General features: G+C 39.8%; 1 protein-coding gene across 2 annotated transcripts in view; it reads left to right on the top strand.

The window, feature by feature from the left end:
* RAI14 (retinoic acid induced 14) overlaps positions 1 to 22204 on the top strand; it is an 87762-nt gene extending 65558 nt beyond the window's left edge. For both annotated transcript variants that reach the window (XM_085041742.1, XM_085041741.1), the window contains 15 exons: positions 2833 to 2921; positions 4707 to 4771; positions 7990 to 8047; positions 8244 to 8314; positions 9736 to 9842; positions 12084 to 12262; positions 12912 to 12940; positions 13879 to 13965; positions 14560 to 14646; positions 15346 to 15406; positions 15727 to 15845; positions 16360 to 17871; positions 18651 to 18800; positions 19942 to 20007; positions 20210 to 22204. In XM_085041742.1, the coding sequence (XP_084897868.1) occupies positions 2833 to 2921; positions 4707 to 4771; positions 7990 to 8047; positions 8244 to 8314; positions 9736 to 9842; positions 12084 to 12262; positions 12912 to 12940; positions 13879 to 13965; positions 14560 to 14646; positions 15346 to 15406; positions 15727 to 15845; positions 16360 to 17871; positions 18651 to 18800; positions 19942 to 20007; positions 20210 to 20287 (2758 nt within the window). In that variant the 3' untranslated portion in view covers positions 20288 to 22204. The remainder of the gene's footprint in view (positions 1 to 2832; positions 2922 to 4706; positions 4772 to 7989; positions 8048 to 8243; positions 8315 to 9735; positions 9843 to 12083; positions 12263 to 12911; positions 12941 to 13878; positions 13966 to 14559; positions 14647 to 15345; positions 15407 to 15726; positions 15846 to 16359; positions 17872 to 18650; positions 18801 to 19941; positions 20008 to 20209) is intronic.
* The last annotated feature ends 1443 nt before the right edge of the window (positions 22205 to 23647 follow it).

Genomic DNA, 23647 nt, shown 5'->3' with positions numbered 1-23647 from the left:
TGCTCCTCAAGGGGGAGGTTTTTCCCAACACTCTGTAAATAATTTGACTGTAATAGGTTCATCCCTGTCTGCAGTCGTTCTGGTCTCTGTTGAGCAGGGCTTCTGTTTACTAAACCAGCATTTAAGTAACCATATCCCCCATTCCCCTCCAATGGCTTTGAGACCATTAAAAAAAAAATCTCACTGCAGGTTTATGTGAGAGATGGTAGCAGCACAAGAACACAGGGACGGGACACACAGCAAGCAACTGTTTGTGAAATAAAACATCTGAATGTGTGGTGACTTGTTGAGAACTGCCATGGGAATTGTTTCTGTTGGTGGGATTCATGTGTTCATAGGCACATAGCCTGAAAAGAGTTAATTTTTCTTTTCTCTGATACTGTTTTTGCAGTCAGATTTTACCTAAATAAAACTTCTTTAGCTTTTGAGTGTTCATGTTGCATTTGGCACTGTCCTACACAGTCTGTCCATAAAACCTCAGTGCCCCAGATTTAGCCAAGTTATTATTATTCAGGTATTTAGTATTACTATGAATATTGTCAAATGTAAGTTAGCCAAGTGCGTGCTTCACAACCTTCCTAACATATAAGTGAATTTGATTGCATTTTGTGTTTACACAAATGGATCTGAGCATGTTTTGGTACTTGCTGGTATGTTGTGCTGGCTAAATTAGAGGTGTTGGAATTTGTCAGACTCCTCTTGTGCCCCTCCCCCAGTCATTTTCCCATAGCCTGAGAAACCACTTCTTCTAGAGAAGAATGTTTACACAACTTTGCATTGGTCACCAAGTACATGAAGTTTTGATTTTGAATGACTAGAGGACAGACAGCAGCAGTGGCTTCTTGCGCTCTTGGAAGTGTTAGCTCTTCAGTTTGTTTATGGCAGTAGAATTCACAGGATGAGCACACAGGATGCTTTTATATTTGCAGAGAATGGTTCAAAGCTGAAGTGCTGCCTGTCTGCCATTTGCAATCAGCAGCAGCCGGTGTGGAAGGAAGGACTCTCTGCAGGAAGTTAGGTGGTGAAGTGAACTCTCTTCCAGGAGCTCTCCTGGAAGATTAATTCTCCTCTCTTTGCCAGGTGTGCTCTGTACGTCTCTTTCTCTGCTGCGTTTTCAGGAAGGCTGCAAAGAAGTTTATGTGTTGCAGTTCACAGATTCTGTGCCTGAAATACCCATTTCATTCCTGTCTCTTGTTCCAAGTTTCCCTAGTTAGCAGGCTAATACTTTAAAGGAAGCAGTTGTTCAAAACATTAACTCCTAAGTACAGTAGTTGATGTGGCTCCATGATTTATGATGTTTCTGTTAAATTCCAGGGGAAAATCCCTTTTACTCAAGGGTGCATGATGGTAAAAATTAATGTCTCCTTTGGAAGGTATTAGAAACCATCCCAGGAATTCTGTCTCATTCCATTTGGTGCATGTAGATGGAAGTCCTAACTTTTCACACACAATGTAATAGTAATTGGAAGAGCTTTGTCTTGAATTTGTTTTGCATTACTCCCACTGAAAATCTGCTCTGTGCACATCAGGCTGATTTTGCAGGACCCACGTGGCAGCATGATGTTTGCCAGTACTGTGCCCATGTCTTCTGACAACACTGGCATGCTATACATCAGGAGGATATAAACCTCTCTGTTTTCAGAAGTTTTTCCCTTGTTTTTGCTTCGGGGGAAAATGAAGTCAGCAGCATCTCTGTAGCACTGCTTCTGTGAATCTTGATGTGCCCAGCCTGAGGATGTCAACCATAAAATTTCAGCTGTAAAAAGGCTTGGATTCAGTATAATTCCTTTGGTTTGTCCTGTAATTACATCTTAGGTAATTGATGCTTGGAGAAGTGCGTCTTGCCATGGTAACGTCTGCAGTTTCACACTGTTTAAACAAGCAGGTGCTTGCGGTGAACAGCAAAACCAAAAGTGGACAAAATACATCTCTGGCGTAGTCTCACAAATATCCAGTAGCTTTGATCTCTCCAGGTGATGCTCACAGTAAAGTGTTTTCCCCTATCCATACACAAAGGAAAGATGAGTTCTATAAAGGACAGTGCAGAAGTGCGACTTGATTTAGTCTAAAGAATCACAGAATCATGTTTTAGAGGAACTAAATTTTGTCCCCTGAAAGGGGAAAATCTGACTAAATCTAACTACATCTGACTGCTCTGACTAAAATGGCTTGAGCAAAGTCAGTTATTCTGACAGTTTTCTTTATTAATTCCTCAAGCCCAAGCATTCTTTGGGTATGTATTACATCATATGGGACATAAGTTTGGAAACTGTGTGGGACTAGATGTACATATGGTACATGACATGGGTTAATGAGACAGCAATCTGTGTAAAATCATGGAGTCATGGGGTTGTTCACATTGGAAAAGACCTCTAAGATCAGTCCAACCAGCAGCCTGGCAACCCAAGTCTGACCCCACCTGGCTACAGCCTCCTTTCAGGGAGTTGTAGAGAGAGAATGTTAAGGTCCCTCCTGAGCCTCCTTTCCTCCAGGATAAACATCCCCAGCTCCCTCAGCTGCTCCTCACAGAACTTGTTCTCTAAATGCTTTGCCAGCCTCAGTGCCCTTCTCTGGACATGTTCCAGCACATCAACATCTTTCTTGTAGTGAGGGTCCCAGGATGAACACATTATTTGAAGTGTCGTATGAAAGTATGACTACAAAGTTTTTTTCATGCGCCATCTCACTTCCAGAGCTGTTTTCTCCCTGGGAAGCAGTAGAGGGACGCCAAAAGATCTAAGGACAGGGAGGAAAGAACTTGCCATTATATAGTTTGTGAATGAAAGGGGAAAGAAATCTTAAGAATACTGACTTGTAAATGTTCTCTTCCAGTTTTCACCTGGCAGCCACAAAAGGGCATGCAGAGTGCCTCAGGATCATGGTGACACATGGTGCAGATGTGACAGCCCAAGATGGTGCAGGTATGCCTCTCTGAACCTATACAAGTAGGATGATACACTCAATTTGCTTGTGTAGTTCTTGATATGCAGAGTGAAACTACAGATTTGACAACTTTGCTTTTCCCCACACACTGTGTGGGAAAAGCAGTTGTAACCCTTGCAGGTTTAGGCATGCCTGCTTTCCTGCACAGAGAATTCACATTCTGAACTCCTTAAAAACTTTTGTGCTACTGCTATAAATTTCAGCATTTGTAGTGGACTCCAGATGTAAAATAGTTGCTTGATTTTTAAAACTGTTATTTTTAAGTTAAAAAAAAAAAAAGAAAAGAACTGACCTCCCTCCCCCAGTTCTTATTATTACAGGTTGCATCAAGATCTTTGATATTGCTTTTATGTTTATCCAAGCTATTAATCCCATTAACTTCACAGGAGTTGCAGTAAGACATTTCCTCAGGATTATGACATAGTGAAAACAGCTGATACAGGCTAAAACAGAGCTGAGAGCTATTAAGTATGATGTTTTAGTTCTCAAAAGTCCTATGCCTAATTACTGCTCCACTAGGAGAATGATGGGAGCTGAATTTGAAAGGGGCAAACTCTTTTTAATAGATTTCACTTGACACATCTGTGGGATCTGTGGCCCAGCGTTTTCTCTGGCTAGGTGAGCCGCCTGGATGTGCTGTCAGCATTCCTTCTCTCCAGTAATGATCTGTAAATGTTGGGCTCCTGGGTTCTGTTTTGGACAGAAGCCTGAGGGAATTTCTGTCATACGTGCGAATGGTTTGCCTCTATAAAGAAGTATCTGTGATACTGGAAGAAGCATTCATATTTTACATAATGATAAGGGAATATACGTACCTGATGAAGGCTATTATTCAGAATTCATGCTGCACCTTGCCTGATGATTTATCAGTTGCTGGGATAATAAGAGTTTGCCTTCCTGCTTCCACCTGAGAGTGTCAGCCCAGTTCTCTTTAGTGAAATCCTCCTCTGTAAAAGTCACATCATTTGCAATGAGCATTTCCTGTCACAAGTGTCTTTGTCCTTGTTGGGTACTAAATCCTGGGTCCTTTTCTTAGCTGCATAGATAATTTGTTCTTTTGCTATCTTGTCATCTTCAGTTTTTCAGATGATCTGTAAGATGAAGCTGGAGGAGACTTCAGTCTTTCATCATATATCCAAAGTCAGTAAATCGTGGCATTGCATAGCTAAATATGAACTCAGAAGTGCTAAATAGATTAATTGAAATGCAAACTGATACAGACCTGTGTTTGACAGGGAATAGGGAATCTATGAGATGCAAACCAAAGTAGGCCTGGGGTTGAATTTTCTACGTGCACTTCATGGATGATACAAGTTTAATATAGTGGTAGCTGATGAATTTGGCAGGCTTTGCTCTTGATGCTGGGTTACTTTTTCATTGCCAAATAGCAAAAACCATGAAGACACCAACAGACATCTGTGTGCAAGGGAGCCTGAGTAATATTGGAATATTGTTTTCTAAGAAACAAGACATAATGTACAGTCTTAGACTTACTTCTGCCAATGTGTTGCCTGACACAGTGTTTGTGTCACTGCTTTATATGAATGAAGACTTTCAGATTTTTCTGTTAACCTGCAGGAACAACAGTCTGTATTAAAGATATTCTGCTGGATACAGGGTTTTTTTTTTCTCCACCCTTACTTTTTATGTGTTGTGATAGGAACAAGATGGATAATTCAAGATTTTGCCTTTGTCATGGAGGAGTTTATTCCTGTGCTTTGGCATGATTGAATAATTAATTTGCTTTTCTTTTATTCATTTAGGGCACAGTGCTTTACACCTTGCAGCAAAGAACAGCCACTCTGATTGCGTTAAGAGGTTACTTCAGGTAAAAGAAAATTCAAATTAATTTTGATTTTTGAAATTTTCATTTGGTTACACTAGATGTTGACCCATTTTCTGCTAATAATCTGCACCACATTCTTACACTGTTGTCCTATCTCCTTGACATCATGAGAGATGCATCAAGAGCTTAAAAATAGTGTTTAAAGATGTTTTAGGCACTGTGAATGGGTGATAAAAACAGTTTAGCTTTCCTGAGTGGTCTGCAAATACAGTTTTCTGTGTCCAGCTTATCTGTCATAGCTTGGTTTGGTTTCAAGCAGGTTGCAGCTTTAGTCTGACTTCCTGTGTTTTGTCTGTGTGGTTGGATGACTTGGAATCAGGTGGATTAAGAGTTACAGGGGGAAAGGATTTTTCACTTCTGGGGGTATTCTGATAATGTTGCACTGGAATGCTTTCTGTCTGTTCACTACAGAAATGTTTTTCCAGTTTGAAGTCAAAGAGAAAAAAAACTGAAGTAGTTTAGAGCCAAAAATAATATGGAAATAATCAAATCCTCCATGAAATAAGGTAAAAGACAGTGAGGGATTTGAAAGGGAATTGAGAGAATGGGGAGAGAAAACAAGACAAACAAAAGTGAAGATGGATGAAAGACTCTCATGGTGTTGAAGATGAGTGTTAGTCAGCAAAGACACTGTCCATCTCAGCTCCATTCGAGAAATACAGGAATGTTTTCATGGCAGTGATCAGAGAAATGGAACAGATTTTTCGAAGTCTGGAGTTATCAGTAAGTCTCCGATGAAATAATGAATACAGAGTGAGAATGCAGATGGAATAATGAATAACAACCCTGCTTGAACACAACGGTGCAGAAAGAGGTTGGATCCTATATCCCACCCTCTACGTTGTTTTTCCCTGGTTGCCCCAGGGCTCTCCAGCTGTCCTGTGACTGACCCCCGTCAGTGTCTCTGACAACACAGGGTCCAGTTTCACTGATTCCCAGCTCCACACTCCTGGCAGGCTGGCTCCCTGCGGCTCCACAGGCAGGAAGGGTTATCCCTGGCCAGTGGCTCATCCCAGGATCCACATCCCATTGCCAGGATCCACATCGCCATCAGGCCGTCACTGCTGGCATCACAGGCAGCAGCACGGCTCAGAAATAACCAATTGTTTTAACACCAAGAATCTGCTGCCCTTCCACCTGCCTGCTGCAACCACAGACTGCTTTTCTTGTTGCTTTTCTAGTTTTATTACAATATGGAGATTTCTAAATACGTTCCTAAGTGCAAACCCATTGATCATATTCTCCAGTAATTCATGCTCTTAGGATTATCTTCTGTGGACCAAAGTGTGCATGCAAGGGATGTCTAACTGCTGGTGAACTCAAACAGGCTAAATAATTATTTTACACAGACAGAACCTTGGCATTTTTGTTGCGGAATGTAGTGATCTGTGTGATCCTGTTTGCCTAGATAATCAGAGGCATGTTGGAGACAGTGCTGCATGTAAAAGTCAAAAGTTACAATGTTTGTTTTTTAAAATCACATAATTTCAGGGTCTTCTCTTCTCCTGTCCAAAGAAAGGCATTGATGCTGGTGAAGGGTTTAGAGAACCAGTCCTGTGAGGAGCAGCTGAGAGAGCTGGTGGTGTTTAGCCTGGAGAAAAAGAGATTCAGGGTAGACCATATCACAATGAGAAAAAAATGAGAAAAGAGGAAATGGCCTCAAGCTGTGCCCTGGGAGGCCATTTGGATATTAGGAAAATTTCTTCACCAGATGTGTTGAAAGAGGCTGCCCAGGGTGTGGCAGAGTCACCATCCCTGGAGGGATTTAGGGTATGCATAGATGTGGGACATGTTTTAGTGGTGACCTTGGCAGTGCTGAGTTAATAGTTGAATTTGGTGATCTTGATGGTTATTTCCAACCAAAATGAATCTAAGTTTCTATGATACTCTTTTGTAACTAAAACAAAAATCTTCTGCACCAAAACAAGCCTTGATAATGATTTGAATTAATTTTTCATTACTATTTATTAGTTTGAAGTCTAGATTGATCAGTAGCATCTGATAATTGTAATACAAGATATAACTGGATTGTTGTTGCTTTATTTTAAAAGTGCAAATAATCCCTTATTGCATTTGACAGTGGCCCATGGGAATCTCATGAGGTATCAGCACAGGCTGGGCATGAACAGATCAGAGCAGCTCTGCCCAGAAGGACTTGGGGTGCTGTGGGTGAGAGGCTGGACATGCCCTGGCCATGGCACTCACTGCCCAGAGAGCCAAACGTGTCCTGGGCTGCATCCAGAGCCCTGTGGGCAGCAGGGGAGGGAGGGGATTCTGCCCCTCTGCTCTGCTCTGGTGAGACCCACCTGGAGCACTGCATCAGCTCTGGGGTCCCTGCAGAGGAGGGACATGGACCTGCTGGAGTGAGTCCAGAGGAGAGACACAAAGATGCTCAGAGGGATGGAGCACCTCTCCTACAAGTAGGAAAGGCTGAGACTGTGTTGTTCAGCCTGGAGAAGAGAAGGCTCCCAGGAGACCTTAGAAGTGCTTTCCAGTACCTAAAGGGGCCACACAAAAAAGCTGGAGAGGGTAATTTTACACAGGCATGTAGTGACAGATAAGTGGCAGTGGCTTCAAATTGAAGGAGGGCAGGTTTAGATTTGATACGAGGAAGAAATTATTTACTGTGGTGGTGGTGAGGCACTGGCACAGGTTGCCCAGAGAAGTTGTAGATGCCCCATCCCTGGAAATGTTGAAGGCCAGGCAGGATGGGAATGAGCAGCCTGGGCTAGCAGAAGGTGTTCCTGCCCAAGGCTGGGGTTTGGAACAAGGTGATCCTTAAGGTCTCTTCTAATCCAAACTATGAGATGTTGCTATCAAATAATACAGAACAAATTGCCTTAGGACATGATTGCTTTAGCTTTTATGCTAATGTTAAAAAAAGAAAAATCTGAGGCAAAGGAGATTATTTTTTCCTTTTTTATTTACTGATTTAAATTATTCTGAAACTATAACATTTTTTAGGGACAGCTCTCTTGACCATGAGGATTTCCTGTGCCTTCAATACAAGCTGGTACCAAAAACAGAAAGACCAGATTGGTAGTGAGGGAAGCTGTACCTTCCTTCAGTGTTCTTTTCTGAAGCAGCACATAAACCTTTTCACAAAGATGTTCAGCACTCTGTCACTATCAAACATATGTTTTATTTTCTTTGTAGTTCTCTAATTGTTTTTTTTTCCTTCTCCTTATTGACTTGTGCAGAGTAAATGTCCAGCAGACAGCACTGACAATTCTGGGAAAACAGCTTTACATTATGCAGGTAACTTCTTTGATGGAAGTTTGTACTGTTTTGTTGTGCTTGATATTCCTAGCTCTTCAGCCTAGAATTAGTTTCTTGTACCCCCACTGTAATGTTGCAGTATTGCAAGTGGAAGCATGGGACACAATTTTTTCATTGGGGTTTACTGGGCTTTCATGTTTGTCTTGTTTTTTTAATTTTATTTTATTTTTTTTAGCTGCATGTGGGTGTCTTCAGGCAGTTCAACTTCTGTGTGAACACAAATGCCCCATTAACATCAAAGATTTGGTATGTACCTCTTCTGTTGTGTACTGCAGATACTTCAGGGCTTTTTTCATCCTCATTCCATGCAGCAGCCAACCTCCATCTCAGGTGCAACAGTTCAAAGCAATGCTGTGCTCATGTATTTTCCTGGATTTTTCTGCTGGAGGAAGTTCCCTTTGCAGTTTGCCATTGCAGAGGTGTGGAAGTAATTCACAGTCTGATACCACAGTGGCAGGATTTGGTGATCTTTGAGACATTGGCACAAGTAGCTAGAATCAATTCTTACACATTCAAAACATAATAAAAAGTATTTCCATTGCCTCCAGGAGGCTTTGGAAAAGGCCCAGTATGTGGCCAAAGGCTGCAAAATGCTCACAAAGCCCAGCCAGAGTATGATAAGCCTGAGGGGAAAAATTATACCTGACATATTCCAAAGGCTCAGAGACACTGCATTCACTACTGTGAAATGTCCACAAGCAACCAGGTCTGGTTTTGGGAATGATGCAACTGCCCTATAGAAAACCTAATGATGAAGGGAGGGGATCTGTGAAGCACAGGCCAGGCAGGACAGCGTAAAGATACCCAAACTTTCTTGTTTGTTTTCAGTTTTGAACTATCTCATCATCTGGTCTTTCTAACAAAAACAAATATGTCACAGACATCTGATCTAAGATTTCAACAGATGCATTTTAAAGGCATAAAATGTTTGTTTAGTCTTAAGAAGAAAAGGCTGTAAGAGCATCTTTAAAATGCTCTCAGCTACATCATGGTTGGTCATAGAAAAGAGAGAGACCAACTTCAGAGGTGCATTACAAAATGATAAGCAATGGTCAGAATTTGGGTAGTGGACCTAATTTTGGAAGCTCCAGTAGGGACTAGGAGAAAAGTAACTTCACTTTGAAGGTGGTCAGACACTGGAACTGGTACCCAGAACTGTGTCTTTACCTTTGGAGATGCCTAAAATGTGACTGGAGAAGTCTCTGAGCAATGTACTCCAACTTGAAGTTTGCCTAGCTTTGGATTGAGAAAAAAGTGGGAGAAACTGCAGATATCTTGAAAGTTGTCTTCTGACTGTGTTATTCTATGACTTGATGAAATACTGTAGTTTTGCTTTGTACTTAGTTAAAAGTATCATTTTTTGTTGTGGAGCTACTGAAAGATATTTTGTAGATTCAAAAGTAGTAGGTTTTGTAGTTTTAGCATTGAGCAATCAGCAAAGGGAGTACAAAAGCAAAAAGCATTCCTAGTCCCTATGTTTTGCATCATCCCAGCAGACAAGAAAGAAATTATAGCACACTCAGCTATATTTATGGTGCACAAGAAAAATGTACTGATAGCATCTCATTTTTGCTATGTAAATCTAAAATTTATAGCTGACTTTAAATCTCAGCATGTTTTTATTAGTGAATGGAATATTGTTCATAGTTTCTTTATGTGCATTTCAGGATGGGAACATACCCCTGCTGCTTGCAGTACAAAATGGTCATGTAGAAATCTGCAAATACCTTCTGGATCATGGAGCAGACATCAACACCAGGGATAAAAATGGAAGGTACAGCAGGTTAACATGTTGATTCTTCACCAAAGCTGACTGTCAAATGAAACTTTCTTCTCAAATCCTTCCCAAAATTGTTGATGTTAGGCGACATAGTGCTTTCTGTACTAGGCAGAATATCCTGATTGCTGAAAAGGCTTTAAAGAGAAAGATTAAACAGAAACTATGTGGCAATAAAACTAATGTGCCTGTAAGATTTCCCTTAGTCTTCCAGAGCAGTATATCCCATTTTTAAATGATTACTGTACAAATCTGATTGATAGCACTTACCCACACATCATTTTCTAAGAAGTGTCCCAGTTTGAAATGCTGTTCTGTTCTTGGGATGAGTTAATACCTCCAATGTAAATCCTTAAAACTGCTACTTGAGAGCAAAACCTGTGGAGGGTTGTTTTTTCTGCCATAATGCAGCCACAGCAGCAAGAAAAAAATACAGCAAAGCTCTTTAGTGGAGATGCTTTTGTTAGAGAAGGTGCCAATTAGAGATTTTTTTTGCATTAATACATAGTGAATGTATCAGAAAAATTTTTAAAAAGCAACATCCTTGTAGTGAAAAATGCACTTGTTCTGGTGATACTGACAAAGATCAAGAGTCTAAGAAAATTATGGACTGTTTTATAAACAGTTGGTTAAACTGTGAAGGTAAAGTAGGATATGGGAAGACTTGGCACTTACACTTCATAGCAATTTTGATTATTCTGTGCGTCACAATGCTGATACTGTTCTCTGGCAGCACCTGTGAGTATAAGACTGGGCCCTAACTTGTTTTTTATCAGTCCAGAGTTCATTAGTTTGCTCTTTGTTTTCAGATGCCTGAAGAAAACCCCTTTGTTTTCTGTCAGTTTTCATGGCCTCATCGGTGCTTTGAACCTGAGGTGCTGCACACTCTGGGAGCTCTGCCTTCCCCTCACTTTCCTCATGTTTAATCAGCTGTGTTAAGACTTCATGCTTTAATTGCAGGAAGGAGTATTTGCCGTAGAGAGGACTCCCATTTTTGTATTTTTTTTTAAGATAGTACTGTGTGTAGACGCAATAAAATGTTATGGAATGTGCTGGTTTACTTCTTGCTTTCACTGTGGTGAGGGAAGTGATTCCTCCTGCATCTCATGTTCACAAAAGTAGTTAAGATTTTACTGAAACAGGAGAAATCTTATTGGGAGAAAAAGGGGATAACCTTTGAAAATGACATCTCCAGATTCCTATTTTGTCCAGACTGAGTGAATTATTTTGGTAATCTGAAAACCATCCCTGTGACTCTGGAGATGTTATCCAAATTATCACTCCCCACTACTTTTACCACAGCATTGCAACAGCATCACTTTTCCAAGGCTTACCCATTACAGGGAGTATGTTTAATTCATTAGTGAAACTATTGTCTTAGTATTTAGCAAATGTTATTACTGTAGTAACTTTTCAACTTCATATCTGCATTGAGGAATGTGTTTGGCAGTAAACTTGGCCAACACATCTGACATGTTTTCATGCTGAGAAAGGAGACTTATGCCCAAGCAGGAAGGCAGTATTAGAGCATGCGTGAAAGGTGAGGTTTTCTGTGTGTTTTTCTATAATTATTCTGTATGTCTCTTGTGACCCCTTCAAATAATTGAGAAAAGCAGATAAAACCTATTAGGAAAAGACTCCTGTATAATATTCTTGCTCTAGGAGCTGTCTCTGTGCCGCTGCCCTGTGCTGGAAAGGGAGTTGTTAGTGCTCTCATAAACTTTTTTCTTTTTTTTAAGCTCACAATGATACAGGGTTTGAGGTCAAACTCATCACTTGGATTTGCTCAAGATCTTTTAGATTTGTTTGTCTTTTTGATTGAAATCTGTTTGTTTGCTTTGTCCCAAACACAATATATGAAGGAAAGCAGCAATGGAATAAAGGCTTTCATAATGTAGCACTGCTGTAATTTGGAACACAGCAGTGAGATTTGTTACTCTGACTTTATCCTGCAGCCATTACTGTCTGTGACTCTCCTCTCAGCCTCAGGAAACCATTTTTAGAAATGTTTGCAGACCTGTATTTGCAGCTGGACCATATGAAGAATGGGAGGAGGGGCTGACAGGTGTTTGTAAGGAGAAGCAGCAGCTACATTTATGTACCAATTCACATGTTGATAGAATCTTGGACTTCACTGCACAACAACAGTCACACTTTTTTTCCTGAATAAATGAGCTGCTTAAAGAATATGCTCTTGACACTTGCTCTCTGTGTTTTGTTTTTTTTTCTCCCATTCAGAACTGCTGTGATGATGGCTTGTGAAGCTAGTAACCTTAACATGGTGGAAGCTTTCCTTAGGAGAGGTGCTGATGTCAGTTTAGTAGATGTCTTTGGACAGAATGCCCTGCATTATGCCAAGCTCTCCGAGAATACAGGGATCCAGAACCTCCTGTCGTCGAAGTTATCACAGGATGTGGGTATGTGAGAGAGGCTGACCTGCAGTTTGTCACTTCTTGAACAGGCTACGTGTATGTTTAGCACTAAACAAATTTATTTCAAAGTGTAGCCTGAAAGGTTGCAAAAGCCATTTTCAAGATCATCTGGCTGAGACTTCCCTAATGCTCCTTGCCATAGATGGTAATGTTTAGCATGGGATAAAGCCCTGAGCTGGCCAGAAAGAGGTGTTTTGGAGAAAAAAAGAGATAAGTTGATGTAGCAACATCGTGAAGTTTTGCTTACAATTTTGGGATAGATTCTCTTTTATGCATAGAGCCCCTCAGTACATAGGCTGGAGAAGGAAATAAAGCAGGCAGAGGGTTTTGTGGTCAAACTATTATGAATTTCTAAAGTAGGAAGCTTAATGCATGAGAATGATGCGAGACTATAATAGAATAAGAATTGTCATGATTCTTTAGATTTTATCTCAGTGTGAAACCAGACAGTAGCAGAGAAAGGATGTGATTGAAATGGAATTTGCAAATTATATTTCTCAGGTTTCAGGCAGGAATTCAAAAACCAAACCATTTATCCACGATACGGGAAGTAGAGTGGAGAAGTGGGTTAAGAATGTCTAATAACTCTTCCTTTGATAACTTTTCTTTGTTCCACTTCATTTCTGCTCCACAGATGCAAAGTCTCCAACAAAAGCGAAGCAGGTATTTGTCCTTTTGGTGTTGAAGATACTCTGGCTCTCTAGACTTGTAACACAAGAAAAAACAGTAACTGGAAGCACTAGTAAATGTCGCTGTGAGATGGGTTGCCATGACTACTGTGTAATGTAAAAGGGTTTTGTTGCTTAGCTAAGAAATGTGTTTCAGGAGCATTACTTTTAGATTTGGCTTCTCAGCAGCCAGCAGCCCTGGTGAGAGGAGGAAGGGAGGGCGAGTGTGTCTGTGCATGTGTGGGATGATTCCTGCTTTCCTCGTGTAGTGCAGGAGCTTGGCTTTTGGACACCCCGTCTCTTTAAACTGCAGAAAAGACCATCTAGAAAAGTCCTCTGTTTCTAAAACATAAAATTGAAGGTTATCCCTGGTTGCTGGAGACCGCTTCCTGTGAGAATCCCAGCATATTTAGGCGATTAAATTAGTTTCTCACGTTTTTTATTTAGTGTCATATCTTGGAGTGCAAGTAGACCTTGCAGACCTGCTGGTGGCTGGGAAGTAGTCAAGGGTGCATTGGTTCATTCCTTCTCTGAGTGCAGAGGTGGGTTTTTCAGGGGCTCAGGCAGAAGCTGGTGGAGAGGAGAGGTGGTAGCTGTGAAGAATGGCATGACTGGGCTGCGTGTGAACAGAAGTGTTTTAAGGTCACTGGTGCTAAACCTATTGTCAGCTTCTGCTTTTTCACTAAATCTTGTTTGTTTTCACTGAAGCATGGATTACGAGGGAGATTCTTATTGTCAGGCATATTTAATATCTTTGTGTTAGTGGAGATGTGGTCTTTACATAGGGGGAAAAAGGCACTGCATGAGCTGCTGAAGTTGATATTAATGTGGGATTTTTAAAAAATTTTTTATTTTTTTTTAAATAAAACAACTTGCTCGGACTTTACTAACCAAACTAACAAACCTACCTTTTCTGGCTGGTGAAACTTTCAGCATGATCAAGGCTCTAAATTAAGTTCAGAAAGAAGTGGAACTCCAAAAAAACGCAAAGCCCCACCTCCTCCTATCAGTCCTATTCAGGTAAAGAAAAGACCAATTTTGAGATGCTTTTAGGGGATGTAAAGCATTTTGAACATTATTAGAATTATGTGGGCTGGATTTTCTCTGTCACTGTTATTTTAGATGCCTGTCTTACCATCAGTGTTTTTCCTGACATTAGAATGACACCATGAAAGTACATGTTGGTTAGGTTAAGTAAAATTGCTTAAAATACAGCATGGTCTAAGAGACAACTGTACAAATTTTACTTTACAATTGCTTCTTGCAACTAAGGTTGAATATTTAAACTGCATTTTGATACTATATAAATCTATTTAATAGTTAGGTTTAATCTAAAACTAGAATGTTGCCGTGTAACAGCTACACTCATAATGTAATACTGACCCAGAAGGGCACTAAATAATTAGGTCTGTTCTCTGAAGGTAATCTAGAATTGTGATTTATGTTAGTGCAGGTGAAAGTACTCCTCCATGCGTGTGTGTATGTGTATATATATATAAACATATATATATATGTATACATTCATATATATACATATATATATATTTTTATATAGGCACATGTTAGAGAGGTACATGTACATATACATACGTATTTATATAAAATTTTTTACAGGTCAATGATTTGTCTTCTCCACATTCATCAACTTCAACTCCCATGACTGGAAAAGGGCAGGCTTTCTTTGCTGATCAAGTGTGCAAGGTATAAGTGTTCCATTCTTATGAGTTTAGGGAAGGAAAGTACAGGGTCTGTTTTGATTAATATTCTATTTTGATGACTGCAGAGTCTCCTGTGACTTAATTAGCTGAACTTTAGGAACAAAAATTAATCCAAATCTATTTCAATGTAATTTATAAAACAAGTGTTAAGATTACTTTGATGTGTAACAAATATGTACATATAAATAGTCTTAGATTAGTTAGTGTTTAGGAGTATGGTTATGAAAGTAAGAATTAATGCTCCAAGAGTTCAATTTCCTAATAACCAGCAAAGTGCATAAAATTGGGCAGTGCATAAAGAGACCCTTTTACAAAAAGACCTCAGTGAAAGAGTTGAGTGTGTTCTATCTGATCTTTACCTAAAGTTGCTGAAGATTTTTTTAAAATACATGTCAGTATATTGCTATTACTTATCACAGAGTCTGCAATCTTCCAAACTGTTTGCAAGATAGTTGCCTGTATTTCATTAGTATTTAATGGGAATTGGGCAATGGAACTCAAATGGCTTTAGCAGACTTTGAAATATTGGACACATGCTACAATTATACAAGACCTTGGGGACAGAAGACATCCACTTGGACAGGCTTTATCCAGCAGAATCTATACTGTCTGTAGCTCTTTTTGGTGAAATGTCCAGCTTCATATCTGCCTCCTGTGAAAATGTTTTCTTTTGATGTCTTAGCTGGAAGAATTCAGCTCCTTGCATAAAGATAATAAAGACAGACTGAGTGACAGCACAACAGGTATACAATTAATCCTTATTTCATTCAGTGTTTTAGGTGGCATGAAATGTTGAAATCCTCTGTACCTTTCCACTTAGAACATGAAACACACTAAGTATTAAGAGTGATGTTTTGTAATTTCACAAGTAGCTCCCCACCAAGACATCCTCCTTCTATTGCATGAGCTTAGCACATTTGTGGGGAGTTTATAGGAGCAGTTTGCTTGCTCACTGCATTTAATGGTCATGGGAATGAACTGTTTAATTTGAAATGTTAGAATAACTAACTAGCTAGCATTTCAGCATTTTAAAAGCTTTTGAATCTTTTATTTTTCTCTAAAGGTGCTGATAGTTTATTGGATGTGAGTTCTGAAGCTGACCAACAAGATCTACTTTTGTTGATGCAAGCAAAAATTGCCTCTTTGACATTGCACAATAAGGAGCTGCAGGACAAATTACAGGTGGCATATTTTTGTGCTGTTCTGGTGCTCTCTTAATCTGCTAGGTAGAACAAAGGGCTGCTTACTGTTTTAAAGAGATGTACTGTGAAGATCTTTTAACAAGCTTGTTGGTAAGATCATGGAAACACTCTGCCCCAAAGGATTAAATCAGTGTTTTGATCTTCTCACTTTTCCCATAAATTACTGAATAACTTTGTTTATTATGATTACCACATTCTAAAAGATGTTGTTAAGAGTTGTGCTAGCAGAATTTTAATTTCCATAGCTTTGATTATTAGCTTATGGAGCTCAGCCCAGACTTTCAGAGGAGCTTGGCACTTACTGCCTTCTCTCACTGTAGATGACTAAATGGGAGCAGCTGGATTTTGAATTTTTCTAAAACTTTCTTTCATGGTTCTTTAACCATCTGTCTCTGTAGGATGTGGCAATACTTCCTTGCTTACTCTATCCTAAAAAACATAGTCACGTACTTTTTTTTATTGTGCAATTGTTGGTGGTTTGTTTTTTTGGACAGGAAAGAGCACCTAAAGAAGGGGATTCAACTGTAGAATCTTATTCAACCCAAACAGAGTTCGAGCAAACGGCAGAGAGACCAAATGAGTTCTTGGCACAGGAGCTGAAGCCTACATTAAATGCCACTCAAATCCAGGAAAAGTTGACAAGCCCCAGAGAAGTAAAAATTAAGTACCTCCAGGAAGACTTAAGGGATGTGCAGAGAAAATTAGAGAATTCTGAAGCCAAAAGAAAGCATGTGGAAACTCAGGTCCAGTCTAGAGTCTCAGAAACAGATTATTTAAATAGCCCAGACATTTCAGAAAATGGTTCTGATCTTAATCTGAAGTTCCAAGACACTCAAAACAGGTATGAGGAAGCTGTGAAAGAGGTTTTGAATGCACAAAGGCAAAAGAAGCCAGGTCTTGTTTCCTCTGAAAGTGAAGAAACCAGTTCTGACCTGAGTGTGTTGAAGGTTACATATGGAGAAGTTGAAGCACTCAAGCAAGAATTGAAGAAAGCGTTGGAGGAAAGTGAAAGACAAAAAGAAAAAGTGAGAGAGCTACAGAAAAAGTTTGAAGATAGAGAGCAGAATGTGGCAGGCAAATTGTCTGTGGAAGAGTGTGAGGAAATGAAGAATTCATATTGTTCAGTTATTGATAACATTAATCAAGAGAAGGCATTGCTGATTGAGAGGTACAAGGAAGGGCAAGAGGAAATTAAAAGGCTACAGGACAAGCTGGCAAATCAGATGCAGTTGGAATCTAGTGCTGAAGCTGGAGAAAGGAAAGATGTGATGAACAGAACGATAGATGAGCTCAACAGACAACTTAGTGAATTGTCTCAGTTATACAAAGAAGCACAAGCAGAGCTTGAAGACTATAGGAAGAAAAAAACTCTAGATGATATAGCTTCAGACTACATTCCTAGAGATGAACATGAGAAACTGATGGAGGTAACAAATTCTTTGAAATATAAAGCAGAAAATGAGTTATCAAAAATGAAATCCCAGTACACAAAAGTATTAGATGAAGCAGAAGAACTCAAGCAACTGTTAGACACTCAGAAACAAAACTCTTTGCCAATTACTGAACACCGCCAGGTGATAAATGCACTCAGAAATACTATAAAGGAGATGGAGGAAGAAATAAATGAACTCAAACGACTGCTTAGCAACAAGGAAAGTGAATTAAGAAACTTGGAAAAGGCATTACTGGAAGAAAAAGCTGCAATTAGTGAAGCAATGGTACCCAAGGCCACGTATGAAAAGCTCCAGTCTTCACTAGAGGGTGAAGTCAGTGCTCTGTCATCCAAACTGAAGGATGTAATCCGAGAGAAGGAAAATATATCCTTAGATGCCATGAGACTGAAAAATGAAATCTTGCACTTGAAAGAAGCAAAAGAAGGTATGCATACTCTGCTTGAAGCAAAGGAACGGGAGGTGACTGATCTTCAGCACAAGTACCATCAAGTGCAAGAAGCTCTTATTGAAATGAAAAACTCATCAAAACTAGAAGAAGACAAAGATAAAAAGGTCAGTGACGTGCTACCGTGGAGGGGGAGTGTGAGTTCAGAGTGCAAAGCATGTTGGCTGGTGCAAGAGTGACCTAATAGACAATGTTTGTTCAAGTAACTTCTGAGTGCATTTGCCCCTCTGAAAATCCAGATGTTGAAGTCAGAGAAGTTTTCAGCATGTTTGGCTTTGCAGTTGGTTTCCCTCCCCTCTGGAGATACACATGATCTTTCAGTTTAACTCCTTTAAGTTTGGCTTCGGCTGGGTTCACTCTATTCAGGCAGCTGAAGTCAAAGGAGTGACATTTCCAGCAGGAAGAGATTCCAGAGGAGATGGAAAATAAGAAAGAAAACAAAAATACCAGGCAGGAGCAAAAATTGACTGTTGTGATATTACTACATCATCTCAACCACAGCATGATTTGACTAATTTTCCTCTGCAGCTACCATATCTGTCACTACAAATTTCTTTATAAAGAGCCATGCATTTTGGTAGCTGTGAATAGCTGCCCTGTGTTTTGTTCAGCAGCAGAATTTGTAAGGGTTGTAAATGCAGCCCTTGTTAAATATTGCTGATGTTCAGAACAAGGAGTGCAGTTTGAAGACAGCTAGGATGGTGAATAGAGAAGCATTGTAACTCTTTGCTTGCATGACATCTCTGTTTGCCCATTGAGTTCATTTACAACTTGGTTTCCCCCACTTCTTAAATTTGAGTCACAACTAACTCAAAGATGAGACACAAAGATGGGAATGCAATATGCATAGCATTTTTCAGTGAATACCTGGTTTTTGCCTCCCTAGATCAATGAAATGTCCAAGGAAATTAGCAAATTAAAAGAAGCACTGAACAGCCTTTCTCAGCTCTCCTACTCAACCAGTGCCCCCAAAAGACAAAGCCAACAGCTGGAGGTGTTACAGCAACAAGTGAAGCAGTTGCAAAACCAACTGACTGTAAGTGTGATAATTTGTAAACCTAACATTAATCCCAATTCTCCAAAGCAACACGGGCTATTCTTCACTCTGCTTTATTTAAAATAGAGTGCAGTCAGTGAGTACATGGAAAGGAATTTTCATCCAGAAATTCTGTAATTTCTCTGTTTCTCTGAAATACCTAGGAATCTGCAAGCCATGGATAGCACTTTAAAAAGAGCCTAACTAAAGCAAGCTGGTTTTCCACATATTTTTCTCAGACCAATAGAGAAACAGATTTCATGTACTTGCTATAGAATGTAATGACCAAACTTGCTGTTCAAGCCTTAATTTGTGGAAAAGTGTGATCAGTGTGTGCAGGGGGTTTTCAAGAACATTCACCAGCAGAAGTTGTTTTGGGATTTTACGCTTTTTGGAAGAAAGCATGATGTTCCAACTCAAGCAAATGCATCTGTTTATGAAGAGCACAGCTTATACTCTGAAATTCTGAATGCCTTACAATTTTTTTAAATTGTGTTGTTTGTGCATGAAAGGTCCAGTCTTCTAAGCTGGGTTGAGTCATAATTGGTATTTCCTAGAGCTTGCCTGCCCTAAGGAGCACTTTCATTCACTGATGAGGATGAAAAGAAAGTATTGTCCACCGGAGGCCTTTGTTGAGGGCTCTGGAGTGACTCTGAAAGAAGAATTCCCAGACATGCTAAGTGTTGTCTGCTTCATACCTTTCCCAGCAGAAAGAAAGAGGTTTCAGTATGCAAAAAAAATTCCCTTGCAGCCGAGAGAAAAAGTATTGAGAGCATCCTGTCGATGTGAAGGCCCAGACTTTCTTATTCCAGTCTTCCCTGTCTGAAAGAGCCCTTAGTCTCCCACTAATTAAGGACCAGCAAATTAGTGCAAAGTGCAAAGGTGTGCCACACATAAGAAAAGCAGGTAGGATTTAAAAGAGGAGAGAAGCACTCTTTCCTTCTGGTAGGTTAGCTTTCCTAACAGCTTCATGTTTGTTTGGAAAGGTGGCTTCTGGGTTGTGGCAATCTGTGATCACTGAAAAGGAGGTTGGCTTTCATTAACTTGGGGTCTTACAGGGTTAGACTTCATAAGCTAGTTGAGGAGTTCTCAGTTCAGTTGTTCTGAATGCTCTGTGCTTCTCTGCTTAACTGTTTTCTAGGAAACAAAAAAACAACACCAGGAAATTGTCTCAGTTTACAGAATGCATCTTCTCTATGCTGTGCAGGTATGGTTGCATGTTGTCAGTCACACAGTGTTAGTATTTTACCTGAAAATGTTTCTTCTGCAGATCTAGTGAGAACTTTGCATGCTTTAGCATTCTTTAGCATTCTTTTGCATTCTTTAGATTTAAGAAATCCCCCCCAATATTCTTAAAGAGTGGAGCTGCATGAATTCAATAATCTTTTTTTCTCTCTCCCCTTGTCTAGGGTCAAATGGATGAAGATGTCCAGAAAGTGCTTAAACAAATTCTATCAATGTGTAAAAGCCAATCACAAAAAAAGTAAACAAAAAAGCCAAGGAAAACTCCCTATTTTTATTAATCCTGTTATGGTTGTTTATCTAGATCTGCCTTAACATAAGATTTAAAATTGGCAATTTGCTGCTTTCGTGTTATTGTGCTGTTTGTGAGGGGGATATATTTGTCTGTCTGTACCACTTCCATGTGCATTTCCATGTGCTAAACAAATGCCTGCTTTTTGTACCCAAGATGCAAGTATGTTCTTCAGTCTTTTCCCATAGGCCACTCCATGTCGTGTTTACCCTGTAAGTACTTTTCCAGCTTCCTCCAAGAGCAGAAGGTTAACCTGGAGGAAAGCACTGGTGTTGCCTGGGTAAAGGTGAAATTATCTGAAAATATTCTGTGCTGATTCTAAGCTGCATCTCATTGCTGGTATGTTTGATGCTGTAGCACTCTGACATTTTGCCACATGCAGTCTTTGGCAGAGCAGAAGTGGGACTTGCAGCTGCGAGCAGGAGTAGATATTTATGCTAAACCAGGAGGTCAAACAGCTACATTTCCTAGTGTAATATTGTTCAAGATTAACACACTAAAAAGTAGCTGCCCCAGTTCACCCAACGCACTGAGTACACAAAAACCATACCATACTTCATAGTTTCCTTAACTACCTGGTAGTGGAATGAAACTATTTCAAGAGGTAAAAGCATTAGTTTATTGAAGTTATGTACAAACAGAACTGTCTATATAACCAGCCCTTTATGATAGGTTTAGCTGTCTATGCAAGCGTTGGCCATGAAGCTCAGGAACAAAACCAGGACATATACTTTAGACAAGGGATTCTAGTGAACACAGGATGTTTACAGTGAATGTCAATGCCTCATACTTCCTAACCTCACTTTTGTAAAGATCTTCTCTTCAGTATATTTTTACTGGCCCTCTAATGAATTTTTTTGTAACTAAACCATTTTTCTACATAATATTTGCATTAAGCTTATTAACAAATATTTTTAGGTAATTGTGTCTTAGAGAGTTTCTTTTTATACCCCCAAGTATTCAGTAATAGTGAAGCATAGTGAAGTGTTTTCAGTTTGTACGAGATTTGTATGGAATAATAGACCTGTCTGTAAGTGTGGTCCAGAGCAGTGAAGTGTAAAATTCAGCCTACTGTTCCAAAAAATTTAGAAATTATAGGTGGAGAACAGCAGGAGGTATCAAAAAGTTCTACATGTTGTTTCTGGAGGCTAGGGGCATCAGTGAAGCCTTTATCAGCACTTCTACATTTAAAGTCAAATAAAAATGCCTGATGTGGGATAAAATGAAACTATGGAAAAACGTTTTAAGCACACACTGCACACACCATTTTAACAAGCTTGCGGCTTCAATATGGTATTGTGTTTTTTTTATTCTATGGGGATATGTCTCTATTAATAGAGAAATCTTTCAGAGCTATATAATCTATGAAGTTTATATAGAGTCATAATATGACAAGAGTCAGCAGTGCCTCAGGCTGACTGGACTCATAGGTGCACTTATATCAGATAATTCCTAACTCTGGCAAAACTAAATGGATTTTAAAAGCAAAAAGAAAAACAACACCTTTGCATCAGTTAGACCTTGGTGTTACTTTTCTTGAGTGGTTTAACTAGTGCCGTCTAATTTTGAACAGTATTTTCTATTTAGACAGCTTTGAAAATGCTCCAAAGAAATGTGAAAAGAATTTTGCTGCATCACTTCAAAAAGAACAAGATTTTAAGCATGCTAATGCTGCAAGTATAAAACTTGATGAACCATTTTGTAGGTTGCCTGATGGATTTAGTCTTCTACTTTGGTTTGGTTTGTATATTTATTACAATTATCTTTGTGGAATATTGGAAATTATATACTACAGCATAACAAGTTTCTTTATATGTAATTTACAAGAAGTTTCCTTATGCAGCAAATAAACTATTTCCAATTTTTTTTTCATTTTTGTCTTCATTTACTTTTTGGTTTGAGGGAAATCACACTACACAGTTCTAACATAGTACAGATGTACTTTCTTTAGATCCTATTTAGATAGATGCCACAAAAACTGTGTTTTCTTCCCTGAAATTGCAACTTTGTTATTAACTATCTTGATTTATTGTGTGGAATAAATCCAGTCCAAACCCTATGCAGTGAGTTTTGGAGAGGATGCCTTCTGTCTCATTGATAAGTTCAGAGCTATTTCTCACGTGGACATCCTGCAGAGGTAGCACAGGTTTCCCATTTGCCACTGGATTTATTCCAGCTAAGTTTAAAATACCTTAGAGCTGTAGCACAGATCGTTGATGTCCCACAATTGTCCAGAGTTATCATTCTCTGTCACTCAGCACTTCACAGCACTTCACACAGAACTACAGTGGGATTATATATAAGTATATATGCATATGGATATAGGGATATGTCTGCTTTTTAAACTTAATTACACAGTCAGCTCCATTGCCTTTGATCATCTCTTCTCAGTTTTATTTGAGAAACTGTTTTTTCAGTAACTGATTTGCTTTCAGTATCTTCTTGCCTGAGGGAATCGCATCTCTTGTGATCACATCCCATGGCTCGTTAGCCTCTTGTAGCAAATTTCTGTAAGCTACCCAGCACTGGGTTTCCTTTGAAGATAGACAAACTGACACGGAGAAGCTCAGCCTGTGGGGTACATCTGCCTAAGCTGCTGACCTGAAACCCCCACACCTGTTTCTGGCCCTCCTGCATGGCCAGTCATGACAGAACAGGCAGCATTTTTATAGCAAATTCCATTCCCTCTCCCCACTAAATGTATGAGTACTGGGAATGAACTGCTCTTGTCAAACTCACTCACAGCAGTTGGCACACAACAGAGAGAATTTGGTCAGAGAGCTTGAGCACACTGGCTCTTCTCACCCACCCTGTGCCCTGCCACAGTAGGGAATGGTGACAAATGGTGGCAGCAAGCTTTGGATGGAATTTGGGAGGAGACAGCATCCTAAATCTGCATTAAGATCAACTTTTCCTTTTCTTCTCTTTTTTCTTTTTGTCCACCTCTCTTGCTGAGTAAACTAAGCGCAAGTTCCTGTAAGCAGGCATTGCCCTGGTTATTTCTCATCTGGCTGTCACAGGCCCCTTCTTTTGCCAGCCCAGGTGGACATGAGAAGATGGTGGAGGGTGGAAACACAGATTTCAGCAATAATCAGACAAGAAATTATGGCAGTGTGCCATGTCTGCAGCAGCACACAGTGGCACATAACCAACACCTGAACTCAGAGGTCATTACCATCTGAGATGAGCCTGGGTTCCTGGGCATGTTGCACACCAGATGTCCTGCTGGAGCCTCGTGGGCAGAGGCACAGGTAGGGAGCTAATCTTCCCCCATGCTGGCTGAGCAGAAGGCTCAGTGATGGCAGAAGGGCCT

The sequence above is a fragment of the Lichenostomus cassidix genome, chromosome Z (assembly GCF_008360975.1).
Source record: "Lichenostomus cassidix isolate B80296 chromosome Z, HeHo_3.0, whole genome shotgun sequence".
NCBI classification, from domain to species: Eukaryota; Metazoa; Chordata; class Aves; order Passeriformes; family Meliphagidae; genus Lichenostomus; species Lichenostomus cassidix.
This window is presented reverse-complemented; position numbering and strand designations above follow the sequence as displayed.